The sequence below is a fragment of the Anolis sagrei genome, chromosome 5 (genome assembly GCF_037176765.1).
Source record: "Anolis sagrei isolate rAnoSag1 chromosome 5, rAnoSag1.mat, whole genome shotgun sequence".
Classification (NCBI taxonomy): Eukaryota; Metazoa; Chordata; class Lepidosauria; order Squamata; family Dactyloidae; genus Anolis; species Anolis sagrei.
Window position 1 is genome coordinate 118,400,086 of NC_090025.1, and position 14,481 is coordinate 118,414,566.

The following is a 14,481-nucleotide window of genomic DNA, read 5'->3' on the forward strand; positions in this document are numbered from 1 at the left end:
GGATTGGCCAAGCCTACTATAAAAATTAACACTGTGATCTTTATGTTCTTGATCATAAGTCTGCTCTTCAGCGCCACTAAATGATTTTCTGGGTCCTGGCCTGGAGAACATGTATTCCATCCAACGCTTGGATCTAAATAAAACTGCCTTCAGCTGCTTGCTCTGTCAATACATTTTACTGATATTTATTATTTAGATCACCTTTTGTACACATTGGTCTTTATGACATATATAGCTTTGGAAGTTCCAAACTTAGTTTCCATTCTCATATTGTTGATATAAGTATGGATCGAGACAGTTTGTTACTTGTTTATAAGGTCAGTTTTCATTATTAGTATAATCATAGAAAAATAATGATACTGTTACTATCAAGCCATTACTGTCATAGATATAAATGTTACTGTCACTATGAAAGCACTAGGTGGAGGTATTAACACTGTCAATACAGAAGCCACCATCAATACTAATGCCATTTTTGACTTTTAGTACTTGGAGACTGAGGTGGAAATGGCGAAGAGAAATTGGTTACAAGTTGTCTTTTCTGCCCCTTCTCCCAACAGTAGAACATTAAGTTGCCGTAGGTGGCCATGTTCTTGAGGCATTCTCTCCTGCCGTTTTACCTACATCTATGGCATGCATCCTCAGAGGTTGTGAGGGTCAGACCATATAGCCCGAAAAAACCTACAGCAACACAGTGATTCCGGCCATGAAAGCCTTCGACAATACATTACAGAACATTAGTCTAGAGGTGAAGTTTTTTAGGTCTTGAGCAGTAAGGCCCCCACTAATTTTACAGTTCTTCCCAACATTGTCCTTTTCCCAAATGAAACAGACACTTCAAATTTTTCTTCTAGGCTTTTATTTTCAGACAGTTCTCAATAGGAAGACATAATCTTCTGCCATGGTTCAAACTGTCAGTTTGTTTTTAATCTATTATTTGTAGCTTCTTCAGTTTACATTCTGTTCTGTAACTGTTATACACCCTGCCATCTTCATGAATGTTTATTCTGCACATTCTGCTAACTACAGAGAAATGTGTGAATATCCGTGATGTCTAAGGCAGCTTTGTCTTTGATGAATTATTTGAGCTAGATCTTGAATCATTGTTAGCTTAAATGTAACCTTCATCATTGGCAAAGGTGCTAGTGCTGGCATTGACAGCACTAATTAATGATTTGTTTTTGTTTTTCTAATTTTTAAGATGGAAGCATCCTCAAACCCTGTAAGTGAGACCAAATGGCAGGAAATCACAGAAGAAATTAAGACGATTATTAAAACAGCTGTGAAGATGCTATATGAAAAGGGGAAAATGAAACACAGTCAAGCAAAGAGATATCTTTCTTCCGGTAAACCTTAAATGCCGTTACACAATGTGCAGGCAGATGTACACTGCTAATTGTCATCTATAACATATTTCCATGCTCAGGAAAGTATGTGCAAAACATAAAACCTTTTGCTATTCTTTTAATTTTAATCATTAATCATACATAATTATAAATCAGATATAATGGTACCTAGAATCTTCCATGCTCTTTATTATGCTCCTGTGTGACTCAAAAATAGGAAACAATGCAAAAAAATCACAAAATGCATTTATTTTTTTCTTTTTGGGGGCCCTGTCACCAGCAGCAGAATATGGGGAAAGTATGTGGCCTATTGTGGAGTTAGATTCAACAGAGCATTTTTCACTCTGTTTTGTAGGAGCCTTAGATTTCCTCTTCCTCTTTTTATTCCCCTCCCAGCTATCGAAGATGAATTTGATTTTGCATTAGGAAAACAAACCCCAGCTTTCCTAAAGAAGTGTGTTTGCTACATACGGAAGATTGCAAACATAGAGCGTTTTGTTAAAGTTCCAGAGATGGAGAAGTACATGGATGTCCTCCATGCAGGTGGAAAGCATACACGTGATCCAGAAGCACTTGAGAAACTCATCAGACTCAGGGATGAATTTGTTCCTACCATTGTAGCATCATCAAATTTGAGAGTCTACACTTCTGTCACCCATTGTGACATCAAATATGGTTACACACAAGAAGTGGAGAACCACTACATTGAAGGGCTTGGCAAACAGTTTTATGAAGACATGGTTGATATCATTCAAGCAACTGTGCAACAGAATTTTGACATAGAGACAGACTGGCTCTATGACGAAGTCCTCCAACATTCCTCACTATGTCGAACCTACTCTTCATTCTATGAATACAAGTGCGATGCTAGGAATATTATGCACAAATACATCCGGCCTAGGAAAATGGGCCACATTAACCCTCTTGTCATATATGGAGGACCATGCACTGGAAAAACCTTCTTATTGGCAGAAGTTGCAAAAAAGGTAAAGTACATACAACTATATGTTTTTGCTATACTATTGTAAACCTAGCTACAGAAATGCAAACTGATTTTTATTCTAACCATATTTTGCACAAAGCTGTAATTCTAAACCTTTCTAGCAATTTCTCCATGCTTTCCCCCTTAGAACAGATCAGTATAGATCTTGACTGCTTTACAGCTGAGATTCTTTTGAGTCTTCAGGAGAGCCTAGACCCCTGAAACTGTCATTTGATGCCTCCATGTATTTTTTCCTGGAGGAACAATGTGCACTCAGATCCAATCTCATTTCTGTGGTTCTTATGTGCCAGTGTGAGGTTTGAAAGTCCTCACACTTGCATATAAGAACCAAAGAGAACAGGCCAAATGTGAATTCGCATCACTGTCTTTTACAGCAGGTGAAATTCACCATTATCCCTAAAATGTTTAATATAATTTGGAACAATTCTTCACTTCAACTTCATTGAACAGTATCATTTATTTGATGACAAAGGTTTTTGTGGCCAGAATCACTTAGTTGCTGTGAGTTTTCTGGGAGATAATGCTTCTGGAACATGGCCATAGACCCGGAAAACACACAGCAACCCTATAATTTATGTCTTTATTAATATTAAGTAGATCAAACTTACACTTCAAGAAGATCTACCAGATTGGAAGGCACAAGCAGCTATTGATACAGTGGCCCCATCCCTAATGACCCCAATCCATATGATATGAAGGCAAGTTCATAGTTCCATCCCTGGATGAAAATGGGCCTGTTGTTCCTGGCTGCTTCTAACAGTTTATTGTTTAACTGTTTTTATTGTTTATTGTTTCCTTAAACAGTGGCATAGAAATACTGAAAATGAATAAAAGGAAAAGTAGAAAAGTTAAAGGTAGACTTGCACAACCTGTGGCTCTCCGGGTGTTTTAGACTTCAGTGCCCAGAAATCCTGACAATTGGACAAGCTAGCTAGGGCTTCAGAGAGTTTCAGCCCCAAACACCTGGAGGGCCATAGGTTGTGCAGGCCCGGTTAAGGGGGTGAGCCATGAGACTTACAGACTTGCCAAAAATGCATTGCACTGGAATAAAGATCCCAAATACAGCATGTATAGATATTCCGGCTAGCTAAGAAATGACATATTGCTAGGCAGTGGCCATTTATGTAGGATACACAGAAGAATTACGTTAGCAGTTGTATATCAGTAGGTATTATTGATTGATTAGGCTCCCATTTGCAAGTTACTTGTAAGGAAAGAAAAATGTGCAGCAAAAACAAATAAAAACCTGAGAAAGGAATACAGCAGTTTTAACTAAATTGATGGTTAGCTATATAGACTCTACTTCCTTGGGGCTGAAAATCCCAATATAGATACTTAATTTAGTTCTCTTCAATATTTACTATTTTAAGATGTATTTTATTTTTACTGTGCTTTATTTGTTGTTCTGGTAGTTCAGATAATAACCTATCTATGTTTCTATATTTGTAGGCTTATGGTTGGTTGAAGGAAGAAATGGGACCAGAATCTGACCCCGTAGTAATTATCAGATTTTTGGGATCCACTGAGATGAGTACAGACCTTAGGAACCTGCTTCAAAGTATTTGTGAACAATTAGCAATTAACTATCGCTGCCTCGTGCAAAATTATCCCAAAAAAATCCACGACCTCCGAGAGTTGTTTATAAATCTTCTGAATGAATCTTCATTTCATAGACCTCTGGTTATGATATTTGATGCTGTGGAGCAGCTGTCAGATAATGATGATGCTAGAAAACTATGGTGGCTCCCTATTCATTTGCCCCGTTCAGTGAGAATTATCTTGTCAACACTGCCAAACAAACATGGAATCCTGCAAAAACTGAGGTGCCTTATACATAATGAGGATAACTATATTGAATTGATGCCTAGAGACAGGAAGATGTGTAGTCAAGTTCTCAAGCAGCAACTGCTCCAAGTTAAAAGAAAAGTAACATCCGGGCAGCAAATCTATGTCAATGAAGCTTTTTCCAGATGCACACTGCCTATGTTTGTAAATTTAACCTTCAGAGAGGTCCAAAATTGGAGATCTCACAAAGATGTTGATGAGTCTTCTCTCTGTGTGACTGTTCATGACAGTATAGAGCAAATGTTCTGGTCAGTAGAAAACAACTGTGGACCCAGACTTGCCTCACGAGCCATTGGTTACATCACCATGGCCAAGTCTGGTCTCAGTGAAATGGAACTGGAAGACATTTTGGCTCTTGACAACACAGTTATGTTCGAACTAAATGAGAGCATCAGACATCACAACCCACTGAGAGTTCCTTACATTTATATTGCGCGACTGAAAGAAGGATTAACCGGATACTTAATGGAAAGGCAAGTTAAAAACGTTACCCTTTTAGTATGGGCAAATAGGCATCTACAACTTATTGCCCAAAAGATGTATCTTAATAATGAAGAAGATGTCCATGAAATGCATATGGTGATGGCTGAATATTTTCTGGGTGTTTGGTCAGGAGGTAGAAGGAAGTCTCTTTACAATGAAGACCAATACCTGAATGGTTGCCTTGATAGTGACAGTAGGAGCATGAATGATGAGGAAAAACACATAATGGATCAGACCAATTTTGATAGGCAGTCACCTGATCAGCCTTGGGTATTCCAGTGTAACCCTCTGGAACCTGACATCTTTTTTGTCAACCATAGAAAAATGACAGAACTTTTGCACCACTTGACTCAATGTGGGAAAACAGATGACATGCTATACGGGGTCATTATGAATTTCAGTTGGTTGTATACCATGATCAAAATTGGGCAGTTTGACAAAGCCCTCTCTGATGTGGAATTGGCCTATAACTATTCACAAGAAAAAGAACTAAAATTCCTTGCAAACACACTTCGTGCTATAAAATACAAAGTGATAAAATATCCAGGTACCCTCTCTGCTGAATTACAGCAGAGACTTCTTCCCGTTGTTAGTTCATTGCCTAAACTGAGGCAGCTTCTTCTGGAATGTGATAAAGATGGTCCTAAATACTGCTCCATTGTTCCACTGCATTCTTCGATGGATGTAACTTACAGCCCTGAGAGATTACCATTGTCTTCCAGTTGCACTCAAGTCACCGAAATCCTGCCTACCTTTAATCCAAGTACAGTCATTGTAGCTCTCGAAAATGGCTCCATCAGTACCTGGGATGTGGAGACTCGTCAGTTATTACGGCAAATAACAACAGCTCAGTCAGTAATCCTGGGCATGAAACTCACTAGTGATGAAAAGTACCTTGTTGTGGCCACAACCAAGAACACACTCTTGATTTATGACAACCTAAATTCCTGTCTTCTGTCTGAAGTAGAGATTAAGGGATCAAAACATGGTGGAATTGGTGTAGGTTCCAGTTTTATAAATGGGTTTACTCTCTCAATAAATCATGCACTTTCATGGCTAGAAGCTAGCAAGGACATTACTGTAATAGATCTACTTTATGGATGGCCACTTTATCAGTTCCATTGCTGGTATGAAGTGACTTGTGTCCAGTGTTCCCCAGATGGAATGTATGCTTTTTGTGGACAGTACTTGAATACAGCATCTATATTCCATTTAGGCAGTGGAGACAAGCTGGCTACTGTGACTTCAGAATTTTCTGGTGGGTTTGTTAAATATCTTCTGGTCCTAGATACAGCTCAAGAGATGGTGATGGTGGACAGTGAAGGTGGTCTTTCCATTTGGAACACTGAGGAAATCACCAACCCCCAACTGACAGATGACTTTGATTGCAAGAGGGGGGACAGTGAATTTATCAGTATTGAACTAGCTGAAGACCAAAGTGCAATTTTAATATGTAAGGCACTTAATATAGAGCTTCTAGACACTGGCATGTGGAAAGTAGCTGAAAAGTTTAGAGCCAAACACAATGAACGCTTTATATCAGCTGTGTTGTCCAAAAATGGTGACTGCATTGTTGCTTCTATTGAAAATACCTCTGCCATTTTTGTTTGGAGGAGAGATACAGGACAGTGTATGGCAAGCTTACAAGAACTCTCAGGAAACATTGTCAAATTAATTAAGTCAAATCATCATAATATGCTGCTCTCCTTATCTACCAGTGGTGTCCTTTCTATCTGGGATATAGATATTATAACTGCAATGTCCAATATTGACAAAACTGGCAAGCCAATCCAAAGACTGGTGTTGCCTGCCAAAGGTGAAGTGATTTACACACTTGATGGCTCTGAAGTTATACATAAGTGGAACTTTGGCACTGGATTTATTGAAGCTATATTTAAGCATGAAAGTATTGTTGAAAATTGTGTGCTGACTTCCAATGGAAAGTTGATGATTACTTCTGATGACAAATGCAGTCAGTATGTATGGCAGACTAGTTCTGGTGAAAATCTCTTCCGCATTAATGGACAAAGGATAAGCCAGCTGCTGATAACACACAATGATCAGTTTGTTGTCTCTCTCTGTGAGCAAAATGCATCTCGAGTCTGGAGACTGGCGACAGGCCACAGAGTTTGCAATATTCTTGTTGCCTTACAGAATGCATTTATAACCACTGCTAATACATTTGTAGTTGGAATGACAAAAAATAAAGTGCTGGCAGTGAGTCTCTGGACCGGGAGTATAACCAAGAAATTCTGTTGCGATGATGGGATAACTATTGTTGATATCAAACTGATCCCAGATTGCCCTGACATAGTGGTCTTTATAACATCAACTGAAACTGTGAACATCTGGAGTCTTACTGAAGAAGTTATCTGCAGACGTGTACAACTTCCCAACACTTTCTTAAAGACTTTAGAGGATTTTGAAATATCACCCAATGGGAAACTAGGGATTATATCCCGGGGTGATGAGAATATCAATGTGCTTGATCTTCACAGTGGCAAGCTTCGTGTTGTCCATGCTTCTGGCATTATCTGGAGGCAGCGGCTGTCTCAGGATGGGCGCTACCTTGTCTACATTTGTTTTCGTACTGGTGAAGAGGATGATGATAACGGTGCAATTTCCATCCTAATCGTAATGAGATTGGCAGATGGCAAAAATATTGGTGCTTGTTCCCTTTATAAAACTCCAACTTTCCTTGCCCTTTCCCAGAGGCATTTGAACATTATTGTCGGCTTTGATGATGGAAGCATCGGCACTTACACTGTAGTGGATCGAGTGGATGCAGCACTGAAAATTAAAATTGCTACTTCAAATAGCCGACAGATTTTCAACAATGCAACACAAGTGATTAAACCGAAGTGTCACAGTTATAGCTTCAAGGTGACAGCAGATTGCATCTGGAGAGAGTCTACAGAAGTGTTTGCAAGAGACAGTCCAATTACAGTGACAGACCCAGAGGCAAGTGAAGCAACCCCAACCAAAAAACATAACTACTGCTATGACAAAGTATGTTCTGCCATAGATTGCAGAGGGCATGGGTTCACTGCTGACAATTGATTATATGTATTTGACAAAACAGCTCACCATTCCAAACACCAAATTTCTGTTTATCTTGTTTGCATTTTGTTATAACAAGTTTGAAAAGAGAACAGTTAAAATGAATGGGCTACAAGTTTAAATATTCAAATGTGAATCTTAATACAAGGCCCTTAACTGGAAATGTCTAGCAATATCATTAACATTATTTTAACATTACACAATTGGGGGGGGGGGTATTTTTAAGCTTTTTAACAGTAAATAAAGCTACTTTTCATATGGGAATGAGGCAAGCCAGCCATTTTTTAAAAAACATCAGGTGGCTGTAAGTCTAAATCTCCAGGTATCTTGAATAGGTATAGCATGCAAAAATGAGTTTTATCCTTCTAATGGTGCACATGATAAGATGACACATGTCAGCCTGGAAGACTTGATGCATTCCATAAACATTTGAATTAGTAGCTGCTATTGTTATTTGAAAAAAGAGGCACAATCCTACAGCTGTTTAACACATTTAAGTGTTGCTGATTTGATTGGAAACAAATACATTTCACTCGATTTGACTTTACTCCACTTTGCTTGGATTGCATCCACTGATTCAGTGGAAATAGGGTAGAAGCCAAACTCTACAAATAGCAACATGTGAGGTCACAAATCAATCATATTATAATCAGAAAAACACTTTTACATGAATTGTAAATTTGGATTTGGATTCCTGTTCTTTTTTTGCAAACATACAAATAATAAGAACTATTGATTATCTTAGTCAAGTAAGAAAGGGTCCTAAATCCTGAAATTGTGTTGTTTTCTGTCTCTTTCACATTGTATTTTAATACTGTGTATAAAAAAAATAACATCTTCAAAGAAAAGGGCATTAGGGATAAACAGTGACACCCTCTCCCCACCTCTCATTCTACTCTCTTTTATTTTAAAACAGATTTATATCTCAATCTTTCTGAAATAAGCAAGTCCATTTTTAATCCTTGCTGAAATCTGAACAGAAAGCATTCAGACATGCTGTGTATTGCTCTTGATACTTGTAGTGTTTGCCTTACTGTTGTTCCTGTTATATTCTGTGTGAAACACAGATCAGATGACCAAATACTCTGGGACTAACATTATGCTTGCGTATGTGCTGAAAATTCCAGCTGCCCCAAAGGGTTCTTTACCGTTCCACTTTATAATGAATTTCTTACTTCTATTTAGAGTATTTATGCCTCTTCACTTCCTGCTGAAGGACTGTTCATGGCCTTTTTCTAGTACTTTTATCAATTTCAATGCAAACATTGTGAAATATGGTCCTTTATTTCTCATCACTTAGCTCACTTAGCTGAACTTACTGATGATCTGATAATTTATACACATTCTGCCCCAATCCACAGCTCTACTAAAGTAAAGTACTTGGGATTGGGGTGGTGAATCCTTCCCATTCTCTTGGGATATGCAAAAACACAGGCCCCACCAGTGTGGATGGATTTTGTGTGTATTGGGGCATTCTCCTTCAAAAGACATATGTGTCAATCACATGTGTAGTTTAAAATGGAGATGCAAAAAATAAGGCAACACCCCATTCCTGACAAGCAGTACAAAAGAATAAATATTTCAAAACATTCTAGTATGAACATCTCTGGAATGCTGATTTGCGTTCGGATGTGTGTCATTCATTGACTGTACTGTAATCACAAACTCATCATCACCAATTTACTCTCAATTCAAACAACATTTTTCAATGCAGACATTCCACTGAGAGTCCTTAAGTGCTCGATTATTCTGGAATGAAAGTCAAACAATGTACACGCATGTATGAACCAGATTTAGCTGACAAGTGTGTTTATATGATAGCAATACCGGTTCCACCTCAGTGTCAGAAACTACAACATTACATACAACTTTAATGCTGGCTTTACAAGCAGATACATTGAGTTTGGTATTACAGGATCATAACGTCAACTGACTTATGTGCAGGTACTTTAGTTTAACCTGAGCTGTGGGATTATTTAACTACTTATTTTCAACATGGCATGTCCTTGACATGTTTCAATGGATATGAAGTCAACAGATGTCTTTCACTTTTTAATAGTTGACAACAGAACTCTGAGGTTCAAACCACATATGAGATTGAGAGACCTGTTTGTTTCAAACAGAATCTTCCCCAGTTGTGTATAAAGTGACTTGATTTTGAGAGTGAAAGGCTTTTATGTATGGTGATATTTCACCTTCCGTCCCCACAGCCTTTTCCTCCATACAGTTGCGCTCTCATCCTTCATGAGAGATCATCACAATTGAGAGGGGAGTAAAGCTGTGGATGTAGACAAGGTTTGGCATCCCCAATTATCCCTTTGCTTTAAAAATTGGACACACAAAAGCTTCACTTTATGCACTTTATTTGGCAGGCCTAGGTCTAATAAATGGGACTGCCAGCGTCTTTTGTGTTTTGAGCCTCAGTGACCGATTTTCTGACAAAAATAAGCACCTAAGCTAGCGAATAACTACAGTGTGTGCATATTCTGTGTGAAAGCCAATGTAGTATATATCAAGTGACTTGAATGACTTTTCCTAACTTGTTTGCAACCAATAGATCATATTGAATGTTTTTATGTAAACTTTGTATTGTTGGGGAAGAACTACCCAATCAGAGATTTATATTTTCATAAATGTTCAATTTAGTTAAATTTTGTTACAGAGTTGTTAAATTAGAAATCTATTGCTGTCTTCAAACAATATACAGTCTTGTGTATGCATTGTTTGTATGAATAAATATAAACTATATAATGAAACTAATGAAGGCATTCTGATTTTATTGGGAAGTGATCTTTCCTTCTGGAATGGGTGGAATTTCGGAGAATGTTTTCTGCTGCTGCTGCTCTCCAGCTTTGTTGAGCAGTGGTTATGAGCAATAACCATTCAATATAAAAGTGATTCCCAAGGCTTATCGACTTCCTGATATCACATCACAGACTAAGCCGGGAGTATTTGTCTCCGAAGAAACAGAGAGAATGCCAGCTTCAGCAATGAGCTAAGTCTGACGACAGAGCTTATGCTTTTCCCAACTATGTTAATGGCTGCTGTTCTGACCTATGATAAAATGTAGAATAATGCACTTAAGCAGTGCTTTGGAGCTGAACATGCCCACTGTATATGATAGTAAAGTACCTGACATCCCCCTGGATGAGAGAGACACACCATTAAGGATACTATGCAATGCTTCTCCATATGCTTAATGCAATACAAAATATAGACTTCTCACTTGCAGGAACTACTGCAAAAATGTCTAGATGGAAATTTCTCAAGAGGCAGACTATAAAACAGAAATGACTGCTGGTAGACTTATGTTTAGGCAGATAGCAGTTGCATTCAAGGTGAGTGTGGAACAAGGATTTGTGGAGAGGAAATCTCCAGGTCAATGCTAAATCAAGGTATTTTGCTGATAGGCAAAGCAGGAAATCAAATTGCCCCATCACCAACATCCAAGTTCATCATACCCAAAGCCAATCAGGTTTATTTTTGGAAAACGAGGTAGTGCAGCCATCTCACAAGACCTCTCCTTCCTGACTGTACAATGAACAGTACCTGAGATGGCTACTATAATGGCAGGTCAACAGGTACATTATTAGGATTTCAAAGTAACAAAGACAAAATAATATCCTCCCCTTTGGAATATTTCCACGAATTACTGTATTCAGAATGACAATTTTGTGCTAAGAGCACCCATTTACATTGAGAAATAGCCAAGTGTCTGACACAATATTGTTTGAGCATTACCACTAGATGGTGCAATAGCCTTGAAGACATTTCCCCCTTTGCCACTTCCCACATCTTTTTTTGGTGTCACAAATCAAAGACCACATAACTGGAAATCAACACTCTTCTATTGTATTGACCTCTATTGCAACCAGTCCACAGATCTGAATGTAAGGATAACTTAATAGTACATTCCATAGTTGCTCATGATTTCCATCCCCCCCCCTCCCCCCATTCATCAAGGATACATATTCAGTGGAAAACCAGAATTTGGCATCTTCATTTTGTTTTGTTTTTTGGTTTAAAAAAAATTATATTCATACAGCTAAGCAGCTAGTGTTGTAATTCAAAAGTGTGAGGAGATGACATCTTTTTGCCCATCTCCATGATAAGCCTTCTGTAAAATATTCCTATAATTTGTTTTACAATCACAAATAAGCAGCTAAAATGAAAGTGAATGTGCAAGTTCATAGTTGAGCCACCCTTACAGAGTCAACTCCTAATAAACCTTACCAGTTAATAGAGGCTTTCTTTTCTCCAATACTTTTTAATGGCATTTTTTCCTGCACACTATAGAAGCAAACCCTAGGGCATTTCTTATCAATTTTCTTAATTGTCAGCCACACCTCTTGAGCCTTGTTTGGATATAAATGAAAAGTGAGTCTTAAAATCACTCAACACTCACTTGTTGCTTCACACTAGAAAAGAAGATAGTTGACGACAGTCCTTCAGGCACTCTCTTCTCTGCCATTTCTGGACCCATTACAAGTAATTATGTTATTTGACTTCCTTTTTTAAAAAAATGCTTATATTGGTCAACGCTGTGACCCTTTATTCAGATTACCATTTATTTTAATCTATCCTGGGATCCCATTCATTTCAAAGCTGACACTAACTTACCATCCTACTGCTACTTGGTCCCAAAGGAAAATAAAATAGACACCAACTTGGAGCAGGAGTGCATATGTTCTAGAGCTGAGCCCCAGCAATTGGTTTCATGCATAAGGCAATACACTGAACAATCTTTTTGCATGTTGAAGAAGCATTGGATTTCTTGATGCATAGGTTTGAGGTCAATTTGGATCCATGGAGTTCAGCTGATGGAATTTGATTCTCTCCTTCCTAGAGGTTCTGTAGCAGCAGCACCATCATCTGGAAACCCTTGTGCCGGAAGGACTGGTGACCAAAAGGTCTGCAGTTCAAATCCAGGAATCCAGGGAGCAAGCTGAGCTCCATCTGTCAGCACCAGCTTCTCATAAAGTACATCCACAGGATGGTGAAACATCGGGGTGTCCCCTGGGCAACGTCCTTGCAGATGGCCAATTCTCTCACACCAAAAGCGACTTCCAGTTTCTCAAGTAGCTCTTGACAAAAAAAAACCCATCATCCTCATCATACAAGTTACACAGAAATTTGGGTGGGTGATGAGTGGGATTGGCTGTGATGTGGAGCAGCAAGTGGATAAGCCCTCCATCAAAATTGACCACAAGCACTTTCCACAAGTCAAGCTCTGCTCACCAATTCTGATTTTCAGAACCACACCTGCACTCCGCCCTTTTCATCACCAAATCTGTTCCGCAGCTCATCTCACTCTGTTGTATTTGGGAATACAAGGACTTCTGGCTTTGCCTACTGAGTTGTGTGTGCCTAAAGCAAGAGGAAATCCTTGAACACTTGAAAAAATCATCAACAGGAAAAAAACTGAGGACCATAATTATCCAAATATTTTGAATCTCTGTTCCCAGAATCAGTAATTATTGAGCCTCTTGGAGAGAAAAGTCCAAAACATCGCAAAGGACATAAGTTAAGAATCACTGATCTAGAGGACCTGTACTAAATATGTTACCCTATGATCCAGTGTAAGAAGGGGCAAAAGAAACAGCATTTTGCTGCAAATTAGCATTCCAATGAATATAGAATTTGCATTTGCACATAAACCTAATTAAAGTAAAAAATTAATTTAAGCCCCATAGGTGAAAATATTTTGGTCTTCAACGTGGGTGAAGATCATGTGCCCATCCAGATATTGTTGGACTATAACTCCAAGTGAGTTGAGCCAGACAAGCCAATGATGGGGAATGCTGGGAGTTGTAGACTAACAACATTTGGGAAACTACCTTTTTTCCATGTCAGGAATGACTTGAGAAACTGCAAGTTGCTTCTGGTATGAGAGATTGGCCATCTGCAAAGACGTTTCCCAGGGGACACCTGGATATTTGATTATTATTTTTACCATCATTGTGGGAGGCTTCTCTCATGTCCCCCCGCATAAGCTCAACCCACTCTCCCCAGATTTGAACCGCTGGTCTATTGGTCAATGGTCCTATCGGCACAAGGGTTTAACCTATTGCGGCATTGGGGGCTCCTGGGAAACTGCCCGATTCCATATCTACAACAATGGAAACAGTTGGTCAAATGCCATTTTAAGAATATTAGCTGCTCAGTTCTCATCCTAAGTTGGCCATACCAACTGTTGCGTTTTGTTTGCTTCCAAGGTTTATTCTTATATCTATGAGCATGACTACTGCCATAATTTTGACACAAGCCACATTTTCGACAAAAGAAAACTCTTACATCCCAAATCCATAATGGCACTTCAGACAGCCCATGCTAGCTGAGAGTGTCTCATGGTCCTTGCAAGCTACATGACTGAGTGACAAATCCACCTTAACTCCCATGACAAGTCCTAGGCTATTATTCAGTGGATTTCCATGACTGAATGAGGGATCAAAACCTGGTCTCTTGCCACTATTCCACATTGGCGAATGAGGTTACTTTGATGCAAAATGGTGTAGGATTCTAGGGCAACCTCTACAGCAGGGACCAACTGATCACCATAGTAACAGATGGTGGCTTCCTTCCCAATGGAGAGATGAATCCATTCTGATGAAGTTGCCCATTTGGCTCAATCAAGAGGAGGATAGGGTTTGTCACCTTGGATAATTCCTTATAAGTCTAGATTTAAGCCTGGAACAGATTCATTGACATATATGCCTCCCAATTCTGACTACAGTACTTATCTGA

At 38.8% G+C, this 14,481-nt stretch overlaps 1 protein-coding gene across 2 annotated transcripts in view; it reads left to right on the forward strand.

Moving 5' to 3' along the window:
• NWD2 (NACHT and WD repeat domain containing 2) overlaps positions 1-10,493 on the forward strand; it is a 78,091-nt gene extending 67,598 nt beyond the window's left edge. For both annotated transcript variants that reach the window (XM_060777837.2, XM_060777838.2), the window contains 3 exons: positions 1,202-1,346; positions 1,743-2,332; positions 3,799-10,493. In XM_060777837.2, the coding sequence (XP_060633820.2) occupies positions 1,202-1,346; positions 1,743-2,332; positions 3,799-7,737 (4,674 nt within the window). In that variant the 3' untranslated portion in view covers positions 7,738-10,493. The remainder of the gene's footprint in view (positions 1-1,201; positions 1,347-1,742; positions 2,333-3,798) is intronic.
• Positions 10,494-14,481: the final 3,988 nt, after the last annotated feature.